We start from the raw sequence: 14,167 nt of genomic DNA, 5'->3' as shown, positions 1-14,167 counted from the left end.
TATAAATACATAAATGTCGAGACGTGAAACAACGATTTTTTTCTGATCATTTTCAGCAAGCTTGACGGGCTTTGGGTCAAAAGTCTCCGTGTGTTTTTCAAGGTTAAATGACAGGGATAGGGATAACTAGAGCTTTCTGCTAATTTAAGGAAAGACTTTAATTCTGTCTCTCGTTTTCTTGTTGGCCCTCAGAATGTTATGGAACAATTCAATCCAGGGCTGAGGAATTTGATAAACCTGGGGAAAAACTACGAAAAAGCTGTGAACGGTAAGTCTCCATGGCCTGTTTAAGGCGTCTCGTCAAATATTTTAATTTTGCAGTTTGAAAAAAAATCTAATCGTTGTCTTGCGGCGAGATACGTCCTCGGCTTACGACCGCAGTGGAGCCCAAGATTTCCGTTGCAAAGTGAGACGGTTGCTAAGTGAGCGGTGTCGCATTTTACAATCTTTCTGGCCACCGTTTGTTAAGAGAATCTCTGCAGTTGTTAAGTTAGCAAGACGGTTGTGAAATGGCTTCCCCATTGATGTGGCTTGTCAGAAGGTCGCAAAAGGGGGTCACGTGACCCCGGGAGGTTGCGACCATCGTAAATATGAACCAGTTGCCAATCACCCGAATTTTGATCACGTGGCTATCAGGAGGCTGCAATAGCCTTGTGAAAAATGGTCATAAGCCACTTTTTTCAGTACCGTTGTAACTTACTGTTGTAATAATAATAATAATAATAATAATAATAATAATAATAATAATAAAAAGGTTGGAAGGGACCTTGGAGGTCATCTAGTCCTGCTCAGGCAGGAAACCCTATGCCATTTCAGACAAGTGGCTGTCCAGTCTCTTCTTAAAAACTTCCAGTGTTGGAGCATTCACCGCTTCTGGAGGCAGGTTGTTCCACTGATTAATTGTTCTCACTGTCAGGAAGTTTCTCCTTAGTTCCAGGTTGCTTCTCTCCTTGATCAGTTTCCATTCTTGTCCTGCCTTCAGGCGCTTTGGAGAATAGCTTGATCCCCTCCTCTTCTTTGAGGCAGCCCCTGAGATATTGGAAGACTGCTGTCATGTCACCCCTCGTCCTTCTCTTCATTAGACTAGACATAACCAGTTCCAGCGACTGTTCCTGATATGCCGGTTGTAAGTGCGAGGTCAGGTCATAAATCACAAGGCCGTCATCACTTTGAACCACCCTTAAATAAACAGTTGTAGTCTGAGGACTATCCATTGTCTCGTAGCTAGAGTAACTTTCAGATTTTATATGGAATGCCATATCTACACCCAAATTTTTGATCATGTGGGGATGCTAGGACAATTGTTAATAGGAAGCTTGGTTGTGCGTCACATTTTTCAGGGCCGTTGTAACTTTGAACGGTCACTAATCAAACTGTTGTAAGTCAAGGACTACTGCTAGAACCCTCCCTCGGCCCAGCTTATTTCCCAGGGTGATTGATGGCAGACCAAATAAGAGGAAGCAGCCAAGATCCTGAACTAATAAAGCAAGATATGACGCCAATAACTTAACATCAGTGCAGAGGTAATACGGAATTAATGAACAGAAGAGAACCAAGCCAGCCATGTTCTGCTTTTATTAAAAAGGGTGAACTGGTTCGGCTTTGATGTGAAGCAGAACTAGACCCTTCCTCCAGAAAGATTAACATCACTTCTCTGACTGAATCGGAAAATTATAGACTTCCCAACTCCGTGGGAGCCGTTTCTTGTAAATGTTTAAAAAATACCGGCTGCTTAGCAAACCCGACAATGTCCAGTTGATTTGTTCTCCATTCAAGAACGAGGGTAAAGGGAGTGCTAGAACTGCAAAACTGGTTTAAGCTCCTTCCATCTTAGCCAGCTTGAAGCCTTGATTTCAAATGACTTAAATGGGGTGGGAAAAGCCATTTCAAGGGCTGACCAGCCACCCTTTAATTCTGGCGAAAGTATTCTGCAGGTAATCCTTGACTTCGTTGCATGCCAGGCTGACTGGGGAATTTCCAGGAATCAAAGTCCACACATCTTCAAGTTCCCAACTTTGAAAAAAAGCAACTATTGTAGACCAAGTGGGATGCAACTTCAACTTTGTGTTCAAGATAATGATTTAACACTCCATCCCTATCTGGGGAAAGCTGACTCGTCAACAATGTTTTATTTTCTTCCGTTCAGTTGGATCTGACTCTTGGAGATTGTCTGTATGAGTCTCTGCAGTTTTCTTTCAGAAGTAGTTTGCCATTGCCTCCCTCCAAGGGCTGACAGAGAGTGGCTGGCCCAAGGCCACCCAGCTGGCTTTCCTGCCTAAGGCGGTACTAGAACTCACTGTCTCCTGGTGATTGGGCCCCAAGTCATCCAATCGGCTTTCATGCTTAAGGCGGGATGGGACATTGCAGTCTCCTGGTGATTGGCCCCAAGTCATCCAGCTAGCTTTCATATCAAGGTAGGACTAGAACTCACCATCTCCTGGTGATTAGCCCAAAGTCACCCAATCAGTTTTCATGCCTAAGGCAGGGCAGGAACTCATAATCTCCTGGTGACTGACCCAGAATCATCCAGCTTTTATATGTAAGGTGGGACTACAACTCACAGCCTCCTGGTGATTGACTCAAGGCCACCCAGCTGGCTGCAAGCCTAAGACGGAACTAGAACTCACAGTCTCCCAGTTTTTAGCCTGATGCCTTAGTCCAAACACCAAACTGGCTGTATTTCATATATATTTAATTGATGATCAAACACCCTACTGTCAAGGACAATTAACACAAGTTTTTCATTTTGTTTTTTTTTCATTTTTATCTCTTACTCTAGGCATGGTCCTAGCTGGAAGAGCTTACTATGACGGTATTGCAAAAATAGGTGATACTGCCATTGCATCACCCGTGTCTAAAGAGTTGGGTAAGTATACAAAATAGATTATGTACACCCCAGGATTCTCGACCCAGAGCTCTTCTTGCCATTTTAAAGTTTAACTTTTTTACTTTTACGTAGTCATATAAACTAGCCATTTCTATAACAACAAACCTATCTAATCGGTAAAAAAAAAATCAAAGTTTCATTTTTCCTCCCCACTTGAAGCACAAAGTCTAGAAGTGGTTTCTAAGTAGAAACAAAAGGAATTGTGTGGTGGGTTTTTTTTTTTAATCAAAGCAGTCAACTTAGCCCTCTCTGCTAACTCCATCCACTTTGCCAGCCATCCGTGCTTTGCGGGAATCAAAGCGCCCTTCCATTTTTGGGCATAAAGTAATTTTGCTGCCATCAACATACATAACGCCAAAGCTCCAAATCTGAAACTTTTTCAAAGGAAAAAAAAAAACCCAAAAGTCCAGTTGCCTTTTGGAAAAAGCACCTTTGGGACGTCCTAGCCCCCACTGTCGTTGCTCTCCCAAAGAAAGTCTACGTTCAAATTTATTTGTATATTAAACGTATATTCTGCTGCCGTGCTACGGAGCGGAGAGATTGCATTCCTTCCTGTGGGATCATTGCAAGCAATTCTCTTTCCTTTTGCCAAGATCACGATCCTGTTCTTGAGCAAACTGTTTATTAAGGAAAATAAATCAACCGTCCAGAAGCTAAATCAGTGAATAATACCATGTCATAAGTAGCATTGGCTTTTGTCCCCATCTCTACTGAAATGTACAAATTATTGGAAGGCTTCTCACCGCGATGGTTTTGTAATAGAGACTTAAAATAGCCCTAAAAGTTCCGGTAGGACATTTTTTATGTTCATTGAAAAGACGGCCTTTGGAGTCTCTCCAAGTTAATTTCAGATAAAGTCCTTGCTGTAGAAAGACGAAAGCTCAGAGTTCTTTGGACTAAGCACTGTAACAGTTTTGGTCGTTTGCAAAATAAACGCTTCAAAGGACTTTCCAAACTCAAAGCAAGTCGTCCTTAAATTAGGAAGATTTGAAGATGTTTGTTTCTACGTTTTTTTAACCACAGAAGGTTAACCATGGTTAGGTTCAAGTTGGGTCTAGGTGTTTCCCCAATGTTTAGATCTCTGCCTTAAATCTGCAGGGTTAATCTTTGAGGTGCCTTCATATATATATGCTGAACTACAGTAGGTAGCTAAGCACAGGTAGAATAAAAGAGTTTTTCCTCCCCTCTCGTGGCTTATGTTTCTCGTTGAACCAGTTCAAAGATTTAAGATACTAATTTCAGCATTTAAAAAAGAAACTGCAAATTTTAAACAGCTTTTTAAATAAAAAATAAAAGGGAGGGAGGGAGGCAGCAAGAATGACAAGTTCCTTAAAATATGTTTGCATTATTGCTTTTTCTAAATCAATATTTGAAAAAAAAAAAAAACCTGAGCTATTTTCCTGCCTGGGTATGAAATAAGATAAAAACTTCCTGGTAACAAGTCCTTAGAGAACTGTGAGCAAATGAAGACTGCTATTTACCTTACTATAAAGTTACACAATTGTTTACTTTTATATTTAGAATGCAAGTTCCTCTTAGGTTTTTTAACCATTTGGATATATAGGTTGTCAATGTGTTATGGACCGAAGTGAGGTTTTTTTTTTTTAACTCTTATTTTATACAGTTAATGGAAATCAGTGGAAACCTGAGTTCTTCTCCCTCTTAAAAAAAAAAAGAATTATTTTTCTACAAAAAGAAGCATTTTATGCTGGGTTTTTTCTTCTTCTTTGGGGGTCAAAAATAATTGCAATGAAAGTTACCCACGTCAGTTTAATCTATTAATATTTGCCCACAATTAGAAGGAAGAGTTTCACACTCTTTAGGGATAATAATAATAATAGTAGTAATAATAATAATAATAATAATAATAATAATAATAATAATAATAATAATAATAATAATAATGTTGGACGGGACCTTGGAGGTCATCTAGTCCAACCCCCTGCTCAGGCAGGAAACCCTATACTATTTCAGACAAATGGCTGTCCAGTCTCTTCTTAAAGACTTCCAGTGTTGGAGCATTCACCGCTTCTGGAGGCAGGTTGTTCCACTGGTTAATTGTTCTAACTGTCAGGAAGTTTCTCCTTATAATACAGACGTGCATGAAGTAACACTAAATTTTTCACAGATTTATACTTTGTTCCAGATGGTTAACAATGCCTTCTGAATACTGAACTGGGCAAGTACATTTAAAAAAAAAAATGAAAGAGGCCTAATTGATTTGGCCTTTCGAAATTTGCACATTGTATTGCACAGAAGGCAAAGCAGCCGATATGATTGCCTGATTTTTTTTGCTGCTCGTGAAGCGGCGATTTAAATAGAAACCATGCCGTTATTTCCACCCCAAAAAAGTACAAGGACTCCACACAGCCTAATCCTAATTGTGCCACTTATCAATTTTATCACTCACGTCTTTGCTCTTCCAAGGATCCGGTCATTGGGGGGAAAAAAAACTCTCTCTCCCTTTGTTCCATTTTTGAGTCTGTTCTTGAAATGGTGATTACTTTTCTTTTTTTTAATGGCCATCTGAGCATAAAGGACAAATTTATTTTGGTTCTATGTTGGGTAGGCATGGAGTGGAGCCAGCAGCATGGACTGAACAATCTGAATTGACTGACATGAATTTTACTCTACTTTAGTCATTAATTCCTGGACAGAGAAGAATGGTGGATCTTTCTCCATTAACCCTTGGAGTTTGCCACTTAAGTTGGGTTTCATATCTTGCAACTGAAGATAGAACATCCTCATAACTTAATAAATAAAGTTGGAAGGGACTTTGGAGGTCTTCTAGTCCAACCTCCTGCTCAGGCAGAAACCCTATACCATTTCAGACAAATGGCTGTCCAGTCTCTTCTTAAAAACTTTCAGCGTTGGAAAATTCACAACTTCTGGAAGCGGGTTGTTCCACTGATCAATTGTTCCAAATGTCAGGAAATTCCTCCTTAGTTCCAGGTTGCTTCTCTCCTTGATCAGTTTCCATCTGTTGCTTCTTGACTTGCCTTCAGGTACTTTGGAGAACAGGTTGACCCCCTCTTCTTTGTGGCAGCCCTCAAATATTGGAAGGCTGCTATCCTGTCACCCCTTGTCCTTCTCTTCATTAAACCAGACAGACCCAATTACAGCAACCAAAGATCATTCATTTTTTTAAACTAGCTGTATACGTTTAGAAGAACAAGCGATGAAGGTAAATTTAACAATACAAGGGTAAATCCAATGGCCAATAGAGATAGCCCTTGACTTACAACAGTTCGTTTAGTGACCGTTCGAAGTTACAACAGCAGTGAAAAAAAAGGGACTGACGACCGTTTTCCACATTTACGATATTCATTGATATTGTGGCTGATTCTAGCACATTGATGCTAAACTCTGATGGATTGTTTCATCCAGAACAGAAGGCTAATTGAGGCAGGTCATAATTTATTTACTAAAAATGGCAGCATGAGTACATCAAGGGTAGTTACCCATGGAAGAACTGAAAGAAACATCTAGAAAAACTGGTGGGTTCTGTTTCGTCGATCCATATTGTACCTAGGTGTGGACAGAGTTTGCCACTTAGTCATGATAGTTGAAAAACGCATTCTCTGCAGATGATCAGGCTTTCTTAAAAGTTAGGTTCCTGTAGGCAAATTATAAACAAAAAAAGTAGTGAGCATTAGGTTCAGGAAGAACCGTCTGATCTTCCTTCCTTCCTTCCTTCCTTCCTTCCTTCCTTCCTTCCTTCCTTCCTTCCTTCCTTTCTATCCCATCTCCTTCTTTCCTTCCTTCCTTCCTTCCTTCCTTCCTTCCTTCCTTCCTTCCTTCCTTCCTTCCGTCCTTCCTTCCTTCCTTCCTCCCTTGCTTCCCTTCCCTTCCCTTCTTTTTCCTTTCTTTCTTGAACTTTCCTACAATACAGTATATTATTGCCTATAAAAGTGCTAGAAATGGTATTCTATTCTGTATGTTTCCATTTTGGATATACTAAATTGCTGAAAGGAGAATACCTATCAGTAATAGATTTGCAATTTCCTACTGAGCTAAATCTTTCAAGGTTATTCTGGATTCTGTTGAAAATATTGGACAGAATACCGACATACTAAGGTTTTATTGTATTCCACACATTTTACTTATTTGCTTATTCAAAGTTATATGACCAGCCACCTCACTAATGAAGTGACCTTTCTTTTGAAGGCAGGTTAATTTTATAAATCCTATCTGAAATAATTAGAGGGATGTATTCCAAATGGGCCATTTTTTTTTCCAGTTGTGTGGAGTTATGATTTTTTTTTGCTTTGTTTTAATGAAGACTCTGATGCGATCAATAAAATGTTCGCCAGTGTTACAATTCCACTGGTTTCTGTTGAGTACATTCCCCTTCCGTAGGGCACCATGTTGGCCAAGGAGACGCGGTCTACTCTTCTGTTCCTTTTTATTTCTTTTAAACACGAGATATTTTTGCCCTATTGTACCGGTCATCACTTTCTCTTGAGACCCAAAACATTGTAAGGCTGCTGAACTTCAGTGCTTTCTCCAGTCAGATGCCTAGACAGAGAAGCAACATGTCAGGACAAGAAGCCCCTCAAGAGAAATAAGTTCATCCTCTATCCCCACCACCACCTCCAGCCCGGAGCAATTAGTCTACATTGTGACACCCTCAAGACTGAGAGAGTTTATCTCCGGTTGGTTTCCCCTGAGATTCATCAGCGAGGAATTCCAAGATTTTAACCACATCCTGTTTCTAATTATCAGCTAATCAAAGGTCACTTTCTTCCTTTTGAGAACCTCCACACTCAGCCAAGGATGAATAAGGAAGAGCTGCTGGGGGGGAATCGTGGTCCAAAGGTTTGCAAGGAACACGGTCAATGACTGTGACCGTGTAACATGGTTAAGAGCAGCCCAGTCAAGGCTTTTTGGTTCAACGTCAAGGTGCAAAAACGATGTTCAGGATAGGAATACTGGAACAGCCCCGGTGAACATTTTGATCTCCTGGTTGCCCCACAAAAACAGATAAGGCAAACAGATAAGCATGCACAAGAAGCACACACTCATCCCTTTAGAATGCATTTGCAGTGTTGTGTGAAATGACACACCCTCTGGCAAAAAGCAAAAGAGAAAAAAGAAAAGCTTCAGGCCCGGCAGACGGTGATTTAGCTTGTTATCAAACCAGTGGGTATCTTTTTGCCTTGAAGGTGTTTCATTCCGTTGAAATTGTGTTGACTGGTCCTTTGTTTTAGGAAGGTGGTTATTGTTTGGGGAGAGAGCCTCTCTCTCTCTCTCTCTCTATTTATCTATCATCTATATCATTTATCATCTATATTTATCATCCATCATTTATCATCTATCTATCTATTTTATCATCTATCAATCTATCTATCATCTCTATCTTCTGTATCTATATCTATCTATCTCATTTATCATCTATCAATCTATCATCTCTATCATCTGTCTATCTCATTTATCATCTATCAATCTATTTATCTGTCATCTCTATCTTCTGTATCTATATCTATCTATCTCATTTATCATCTATCAATCTATCATCTCTATCATCTATCTGTCTATCTATCTCTCTCATTTATCATCTATCAATCTATTTATCTATCATCTGTGTGTCTGTCTGTCTGTCTGTCTGTCTCTCTCTCTCTCTCTCTCTATCTCTCTCTCTAATCAATCTATCTATCTATCTATCCATCTATCATATTTCTGCTGTCCTTTTCCCAGCATTCCCAAATCTTTTTCCTCCTACTATTGGGATTCCACGTTCTTCAATGAGTCTGGAATTGTCTTTTTAACCTCCACATAACTGCAGATATTCTTTCCCTAATAGTGGTGTGGAAGAGAAGAGATTGGTCATCTGCATAGAGATTTAAGTTCCCAATGTAAAATTACTAAACATTCTGTAAGGATCAATGGGGGGGGGTAGAAGAGGGAGGTCGCTTAGTAGCGTCATTCTGATACAAATCAGGGTGTTTTTTCTACTGAGAATAAAATCTCGCATTTTTATAGGAATATTAAAGCAAAGTTAAGATAACAAGCCAGCATGTGAGTCTGTTACTTTGATCAATCAAGGGATTCAGTCCATTTCTGGTGTTTATAGGTATTGCCAATAAGTCAGTAAGTCGCTTTTTGACTGAGTTTTGTTTTTTCAAGGGCAACAGACTCTAAATCATGGTGCTTAAGAGCTTAAGTCTTGGATGCATGTAGGAGAAGACAAGTCTAACCTATTCAGCAGTTTCTCAGCACAGGGCCAGCTCATCCAAGGCTGTGTTGAGCAATATATAAATCTCAGGGCTTGCAGCCCAGAAAAAGGATTAAAGGCTTGAATCACAGCGAGGAAAAAAAAAAGTTCACGACACTAAAACTCCTCATTTGATGCAAATTAATTTGTTAGTCAAAACACTTCCTTAAAAATCCAATGGTTGTCTTTATTTCTTGAGCATCAGCGCTCATACTCCATTTTATATATTTAGTGTTACTGATTCAATCCTGCTTCGCATGTTATGTAGAAGTCTAGAAGGTTCCCCAAGCCTTTTGTATAATTTTACTAAATTCTTTATGCATGGGTTTTATGTATTTGCACCAAAGCATATAGAATTTTAAAAAGGACACATATTCATAGCTATCGGCAGACCTCAACTTACAACCGTTTGTTTAGTGGCTGTTCAAAGTTACAACAGGACCATTTTTCTCACTTGCGACTGTTGCAGCCTCCCCACGGTCACGTGATCAAAATTCAAAAGCTCGGCAACTGGCATGTACTTGGGACTGTTGCAGCCTCCCGGGGTCACGGGAGGCTGCAAAAGAAATCTTGGGGTCAATTGTAGTTGTAAGTTGAGAACTATCTGTGTGGAATCTCCTGCTTGTGCAGTGGGTTAGACTAGAAGACCTCTGAGGTCCCGCCCAGCTCGTGATTCTGTTAAGGGTGTTTAAAAAAAAAAATACATTTTCCAGGAAGGCTGGCCATTCTCTGTCGTTCCGATAGCAGCAATCAGCGAGACCAGAATAACAGTATATAGCAGGATTTTTTTCCCAACCTTGCTCTGCCAGGTAAACTCATTGTTTTCCTGAACATATACGTATCCGTGTACAAGGGGTGGAGACAGCAAAGCCCTTTTAAAATCACCAGATCGTTAAGTTCCCGATTCTGACACGTTAATCTAGGCAAACAGGGAGCCGCCAGGCTAGTTGCGTTGCTGTAGCAGCACCTTCTGCAAAGCACTGACTGTGTCGCCGCCGTAATTAGGACGTTAAAAAAACCCCTCTTAAATGTCATACACTTTCCACAAGCTTTACTCTCCGTGGAGCTGTGGCTGCAGTTAAGCTTCTCCATTGCAAATGAAGGTTTCCTCGTTGCTTCACTCTATCTACAGGTAGGTATGCTGAAGCTGGAAGGGGCGATGACCTTACCGCCTCCAAGCCTTCCCGTAGTTAACCGATGTGTAAGTCCCATTTAAATAGGTGGGACCCATCCATGCTTAGCTGTAAGCCGGGGCCACACCTGGTTGCATTCCTGTTGTTCATTTGCAAGTTGGGTGATAGAGCCAGTCCTATTTTAAGAGACTGAGGAGCTAAGGCATAGACTACTACACTCAGGTGGTTCTTGAGTTACAACAGCTTGTTTAGTGACTGTTCAAAGTTACAACGGCACTGAAAAAAGGGACTTAAGACCCATTTTCACTCTGAAGACCGTTGCAGCATCCCCACGGTCCCCCCTCGTCCTTCTCTTCATTAAACTAGACATCCCCAATTCCAGCAAACGTTCCTTGTATATTTTAGCCTCCAATCCCCTGATCATCTTTGTTGCTCTTCTCTGCACTCTTTCCAGAGTCTCAACCTCTTTTTTACATGGTGGTGACAATTATAGTTTTGAAACTACAATCTCGCCTTTTTCTATTATTCTCGTTCTTCTTAAGTGTTTTTTCATTAATATAATATAGACGACAGGTGAACAATTTGCAAAATAGATTTAGTGGTGTAAAGTTTTGGTTGGCCTGTTTTGCAAGGGGTGGGAAACTACTATTGTTGTAATCTATTAATCCGTATTCAACTGGGGAGGGGAATAATTTGTGTAAATGTGCTAGCTTTTTTAATGAACTTTTTAATGTCTCGTTGTGTTTTTTCTTCATTTGTTTTTTTTTTAAAAGAACTGTTTTTGGAATTTTGTATTTTAACATTTTTTGAATAAAATAAAAAGAATGATTAGAAAAAAGTTAGTGGATATATAGGGTCTTTTTTAAGATGGAAATTTCAGTATCTATTTTAAATGTATAGAAAGAACTATTGTCTCTGTAAAAATGGACTGTTGTCAAAAAAAAAAAAAAAAAACAAAGTTCCTGGTAACCAAGGCTGGATCCCTACAAACATCTTCTGTTGTTTTTGGCAAGGACTTTTTTTTATTAAAAAAAAAAAAAACTCAAGATATTTGACTTGTGCTGCCCTTTCTTCCTTTTTTGAAGGGCTCAAGGAACCAGAAATAAAATTTAATCTTGTTTGTCAACAGGACACGTCCTCATTGAGATTTCTATCGCTCAAAAGAAACTCAACAACAGGCTAGAAGAAAATGTAAGTAAATCTTCTCTGCGGTTGCTTTAAAAGATTGTGCAAATATTTCCCCATGAAGAAATGCTAACCTCCTCGCCCTTCTGTCCGATTTTTATGACTACAGTTCAAGAAATTCCATAAAGAGATTATATCGGAGCTGGAGAAGAAGACTGAACTAGATGTAAAATATATGAATGTAAGCGTATAATTTTTTTTTCAGTGCTGGAGAAAATTAAATGTAAGAATTTGCCCCTTTGAACCTTTTGTTCTATTAGTAAATAACAAAAGATCACCAAAATTGAATGTACAGTATGTCAGTATGTTTAGACATATGTTTATGTGCATGTTTAGAACATGAGCAATGAGTTTGGTTTAAATGTGTTTTTAACTGTTACAAAATCATGTGGATTCTTAAACCAGTGGTTCTCAACTTTTACTTCACCAAGGACCCCCCTTTAAATACCTTTTGTGGCCATCGACCAGGGCCATGGACCCCAAGACTCAAGATTTAAATCATAACATTTTTTCAAGCCTTCACAAACCCCCCCAAAGACTTAAGATTTAAATATAACATTTTTAAGCCTTCGCAGACCCACCCCCACCGTAATGAAATCATGGACCCTCAGGGGTCTGCGGACCACAGGTTAAGAACCACTGTCTGAAATTAAATCTCTTAAGGTCTAGATACAATCCTAGAAATATTTGATGAGATACCTCCACTGCTCTAAGTAGACTCTAAAATTATATTTCAAGAATGATCACTGCAAGTAGGATAGGCTGCTAGAGACTACTCATTAAGTATTTCAGTAGGTGGCAGTACTTAGCCAATCTCGGTTGAACTCGGAAATGCTAAGCCAGGTCAGATCTGCTTGCTACCTGGATACCTGCCATGTAGGCTCCACCAGGAAACAAGAAGAAAAGGGAAACTTAGATCTATTTGAGATATTGCTGGGAGTAACCTTAGCTCAAAGGAAATTTTGAATAATGCCAACACCTACATTTTTTAAGGATACCACCCTTTTCAGATGGTTGAATCTTTTAACAAGAAGGTTCCCACAGCTTCTTTGACTTTTGTTAGAAGAGTTACACTATGTCAGGTCAACTGTCTCTGAGTAAGGCTATCCCCAATTTACAAGGCGTCGTATAAAATTCACTACTCTTCAGCAAGGCTGGCAAATGAGTTCCATGTTCCTCTTGTGTAGATGATGGTACCAAGCAGAAATACTTTCAGAATCAACCGAATAACGGAATAACATAGTTTTAAGTCTGGAAGAAGCTGTGGATCTCTTCTCTGTTTCCTTCTGCCAAGGGTTCTCCTGCTTTGACGTCCACCAAATTTAGCTATCTCTTTTTTCAGCTAGCAAAGTTAGAAATCTCTGTGCCTAAAGGTGAGATAAGATCTCAGTGCAGAAATAAAACAAAGGAAGACAGAAAGAGCTATTAAAAAAAACCTCATAAATGTTTCTGGTGAATGTTCCTCTGGGGTAGCCAGTCAACAGGTTGAAGCATGTCTTCATAGACTGTAATATTGTTATTCCCTGCAGTGTCAGAACTGTAGGGGAAAAAAATCTATTTTTTTTTAAGCATGCCCTTGTCAGCATCCTCCCTTAAGTAGGAACACGCCGATACCAAATTCCCAACCTCACGATGGGCTTCCGACAAGACCTGTGTGTGAACTTTCTCCCGACAGGCTACTCTGAAGAGGTACCAGACCGAGCACCGAAGCAAGCTGGATTCTTTGGAAAAATCTCAGGCGGAGCTGAAAAAAATCAGGCGGAAAAGTCAAGGGGGACGGAACGCCTTCAAATACGAACATAAAGAAAGCGAGGTTGGCACTTCCGCCTTCAGTTACCTTCCCATATTAGTTTGAAAGTTAGGAGGGCTTATTTCACGGTTGTTAAAATTCAAACCATTCGCCTGTTCCTCCTTCCGTTGCCCTAAGCTCAACCAAAATGGGAGTGAGAAGAGAAATATTGACATCCATTCGCCTATAATCTGGAGTCAAACCTGCCTCCTTCTACTAGGGGCACCCCAAAGATTAAAAATATGTGTCTTGGACTAAAAGTTGGTCTCTCTTCACATGACGCGGCAAGAATATTTACAGCCTTTTTGCATGTCAACAGATAATTCCTCTGTCGTGGAAAAATTAATTGGCTATTGTGTAGGTTTGTCAGCTTTATCGAGGGAATACCTGTGTCGAAAGATAAATGATGTTTGTGCATGTTGATACAGAGTGGCAGAATGCTACTGGACCACACGCTTCTATCTGAGAAAAATTAAGAGATTGAAGCTGCCATTAAACTCAAGAAGTGGTACAAGAATCCCTGTTTATCAGGCCTTTCTTATACAATATGAATATGTATTTTTTTAAATTTTGCTTCTCTTTACTATTTAATACATATAATATGTCATCCATCTCATTGGTTTCCACATTTATCTTTTTACAGCATCATAGCCACCCCACAGCTGTCTTATCAGGGGTGGCATATAAATTTAATAAATCAATAACAGAATAACAGAGTTGGAAGGGACCTTGGAGGTCTTCTAGTCCAGCCCCCTGCTAGAGCAGGAGACCCCATACCACTTCAGACAGGTGGCTGTCCAGTCTCTCCTTAAAAACCTCCAGTGATGGAGCCCCCACAACGTCTGAAGGCAACTTACTCTGCTGATTAATTGTTCCCACTGTCAGAAGATTTCTCCTTAGTTCTAGGTTGGTTGAGTGGGGTGGCATATAAAATAAATAAAAATAAAATAATAAAATAA

General features: G+C 39.8%; 1 protein-coding gene across 2 annotated transcripts in view; it reads left to right on the top strand.

Annotated features, from left to right (window-relative positions):
- BAIAP2L1 (BAR/IMD domain containing adaptor protein 2 like 1) overlaps nucleotides 1-14,167 on the top strand; it is a 33,774-nt gene that overhangs the window by 13,764 nt on the left and 5,843 nt on the right. Inside the window, exons 2-6 of one of the 2 annotated variants that reach the window (XM_039360810.1) lie at nucleotides 193-268; nucleotides 2,780-2,866; nucleotides 11,364-11,425; nucleotides 11,529-11,600; nucleotides 13,095-13,232. In XM_039360810.1, the coding sequence (XP_039216744.1) occupies nucleotides 193-268; nucleotides 2,780-2,866; nucleotides 11,364-11,425; nucleotides 11,529-11,600; nucleotides 13,095-13,232 (435 nt within the window). The remainder of the gene's footprint in view (nucleotides 1-192; nucleotides 269-2,779; nucleotides 2,867-11,363; nucleotides 11,426-11,528; nucleotides 11,601-13,094; nucleotides 13,233-14,167) is intronic. The other variant, XM_039360811.1, reaches the window with a different exon arrangement.

This window comes from Crotalus tigris, unplaced genomic scaffold (assembly GCF_016545835.1).
Source record: "Crotalus tigris isolate CLP2741 ecotype Arizona unplaced genomic scaffold, ASM1654583v1 scf7180000019173.45859301935:6455823, whole genome shotgun sequence".
NCBI lineage: Eukaryota > Metazoa > Chordata > Lepidosauria > Squamata > Viperidae > Crotalus > Crotalus tigris.
Note: the sequence above shows the minus strand (reverse complement) of the source record. Positions and strands in the feature narration are given on the sequence as shown.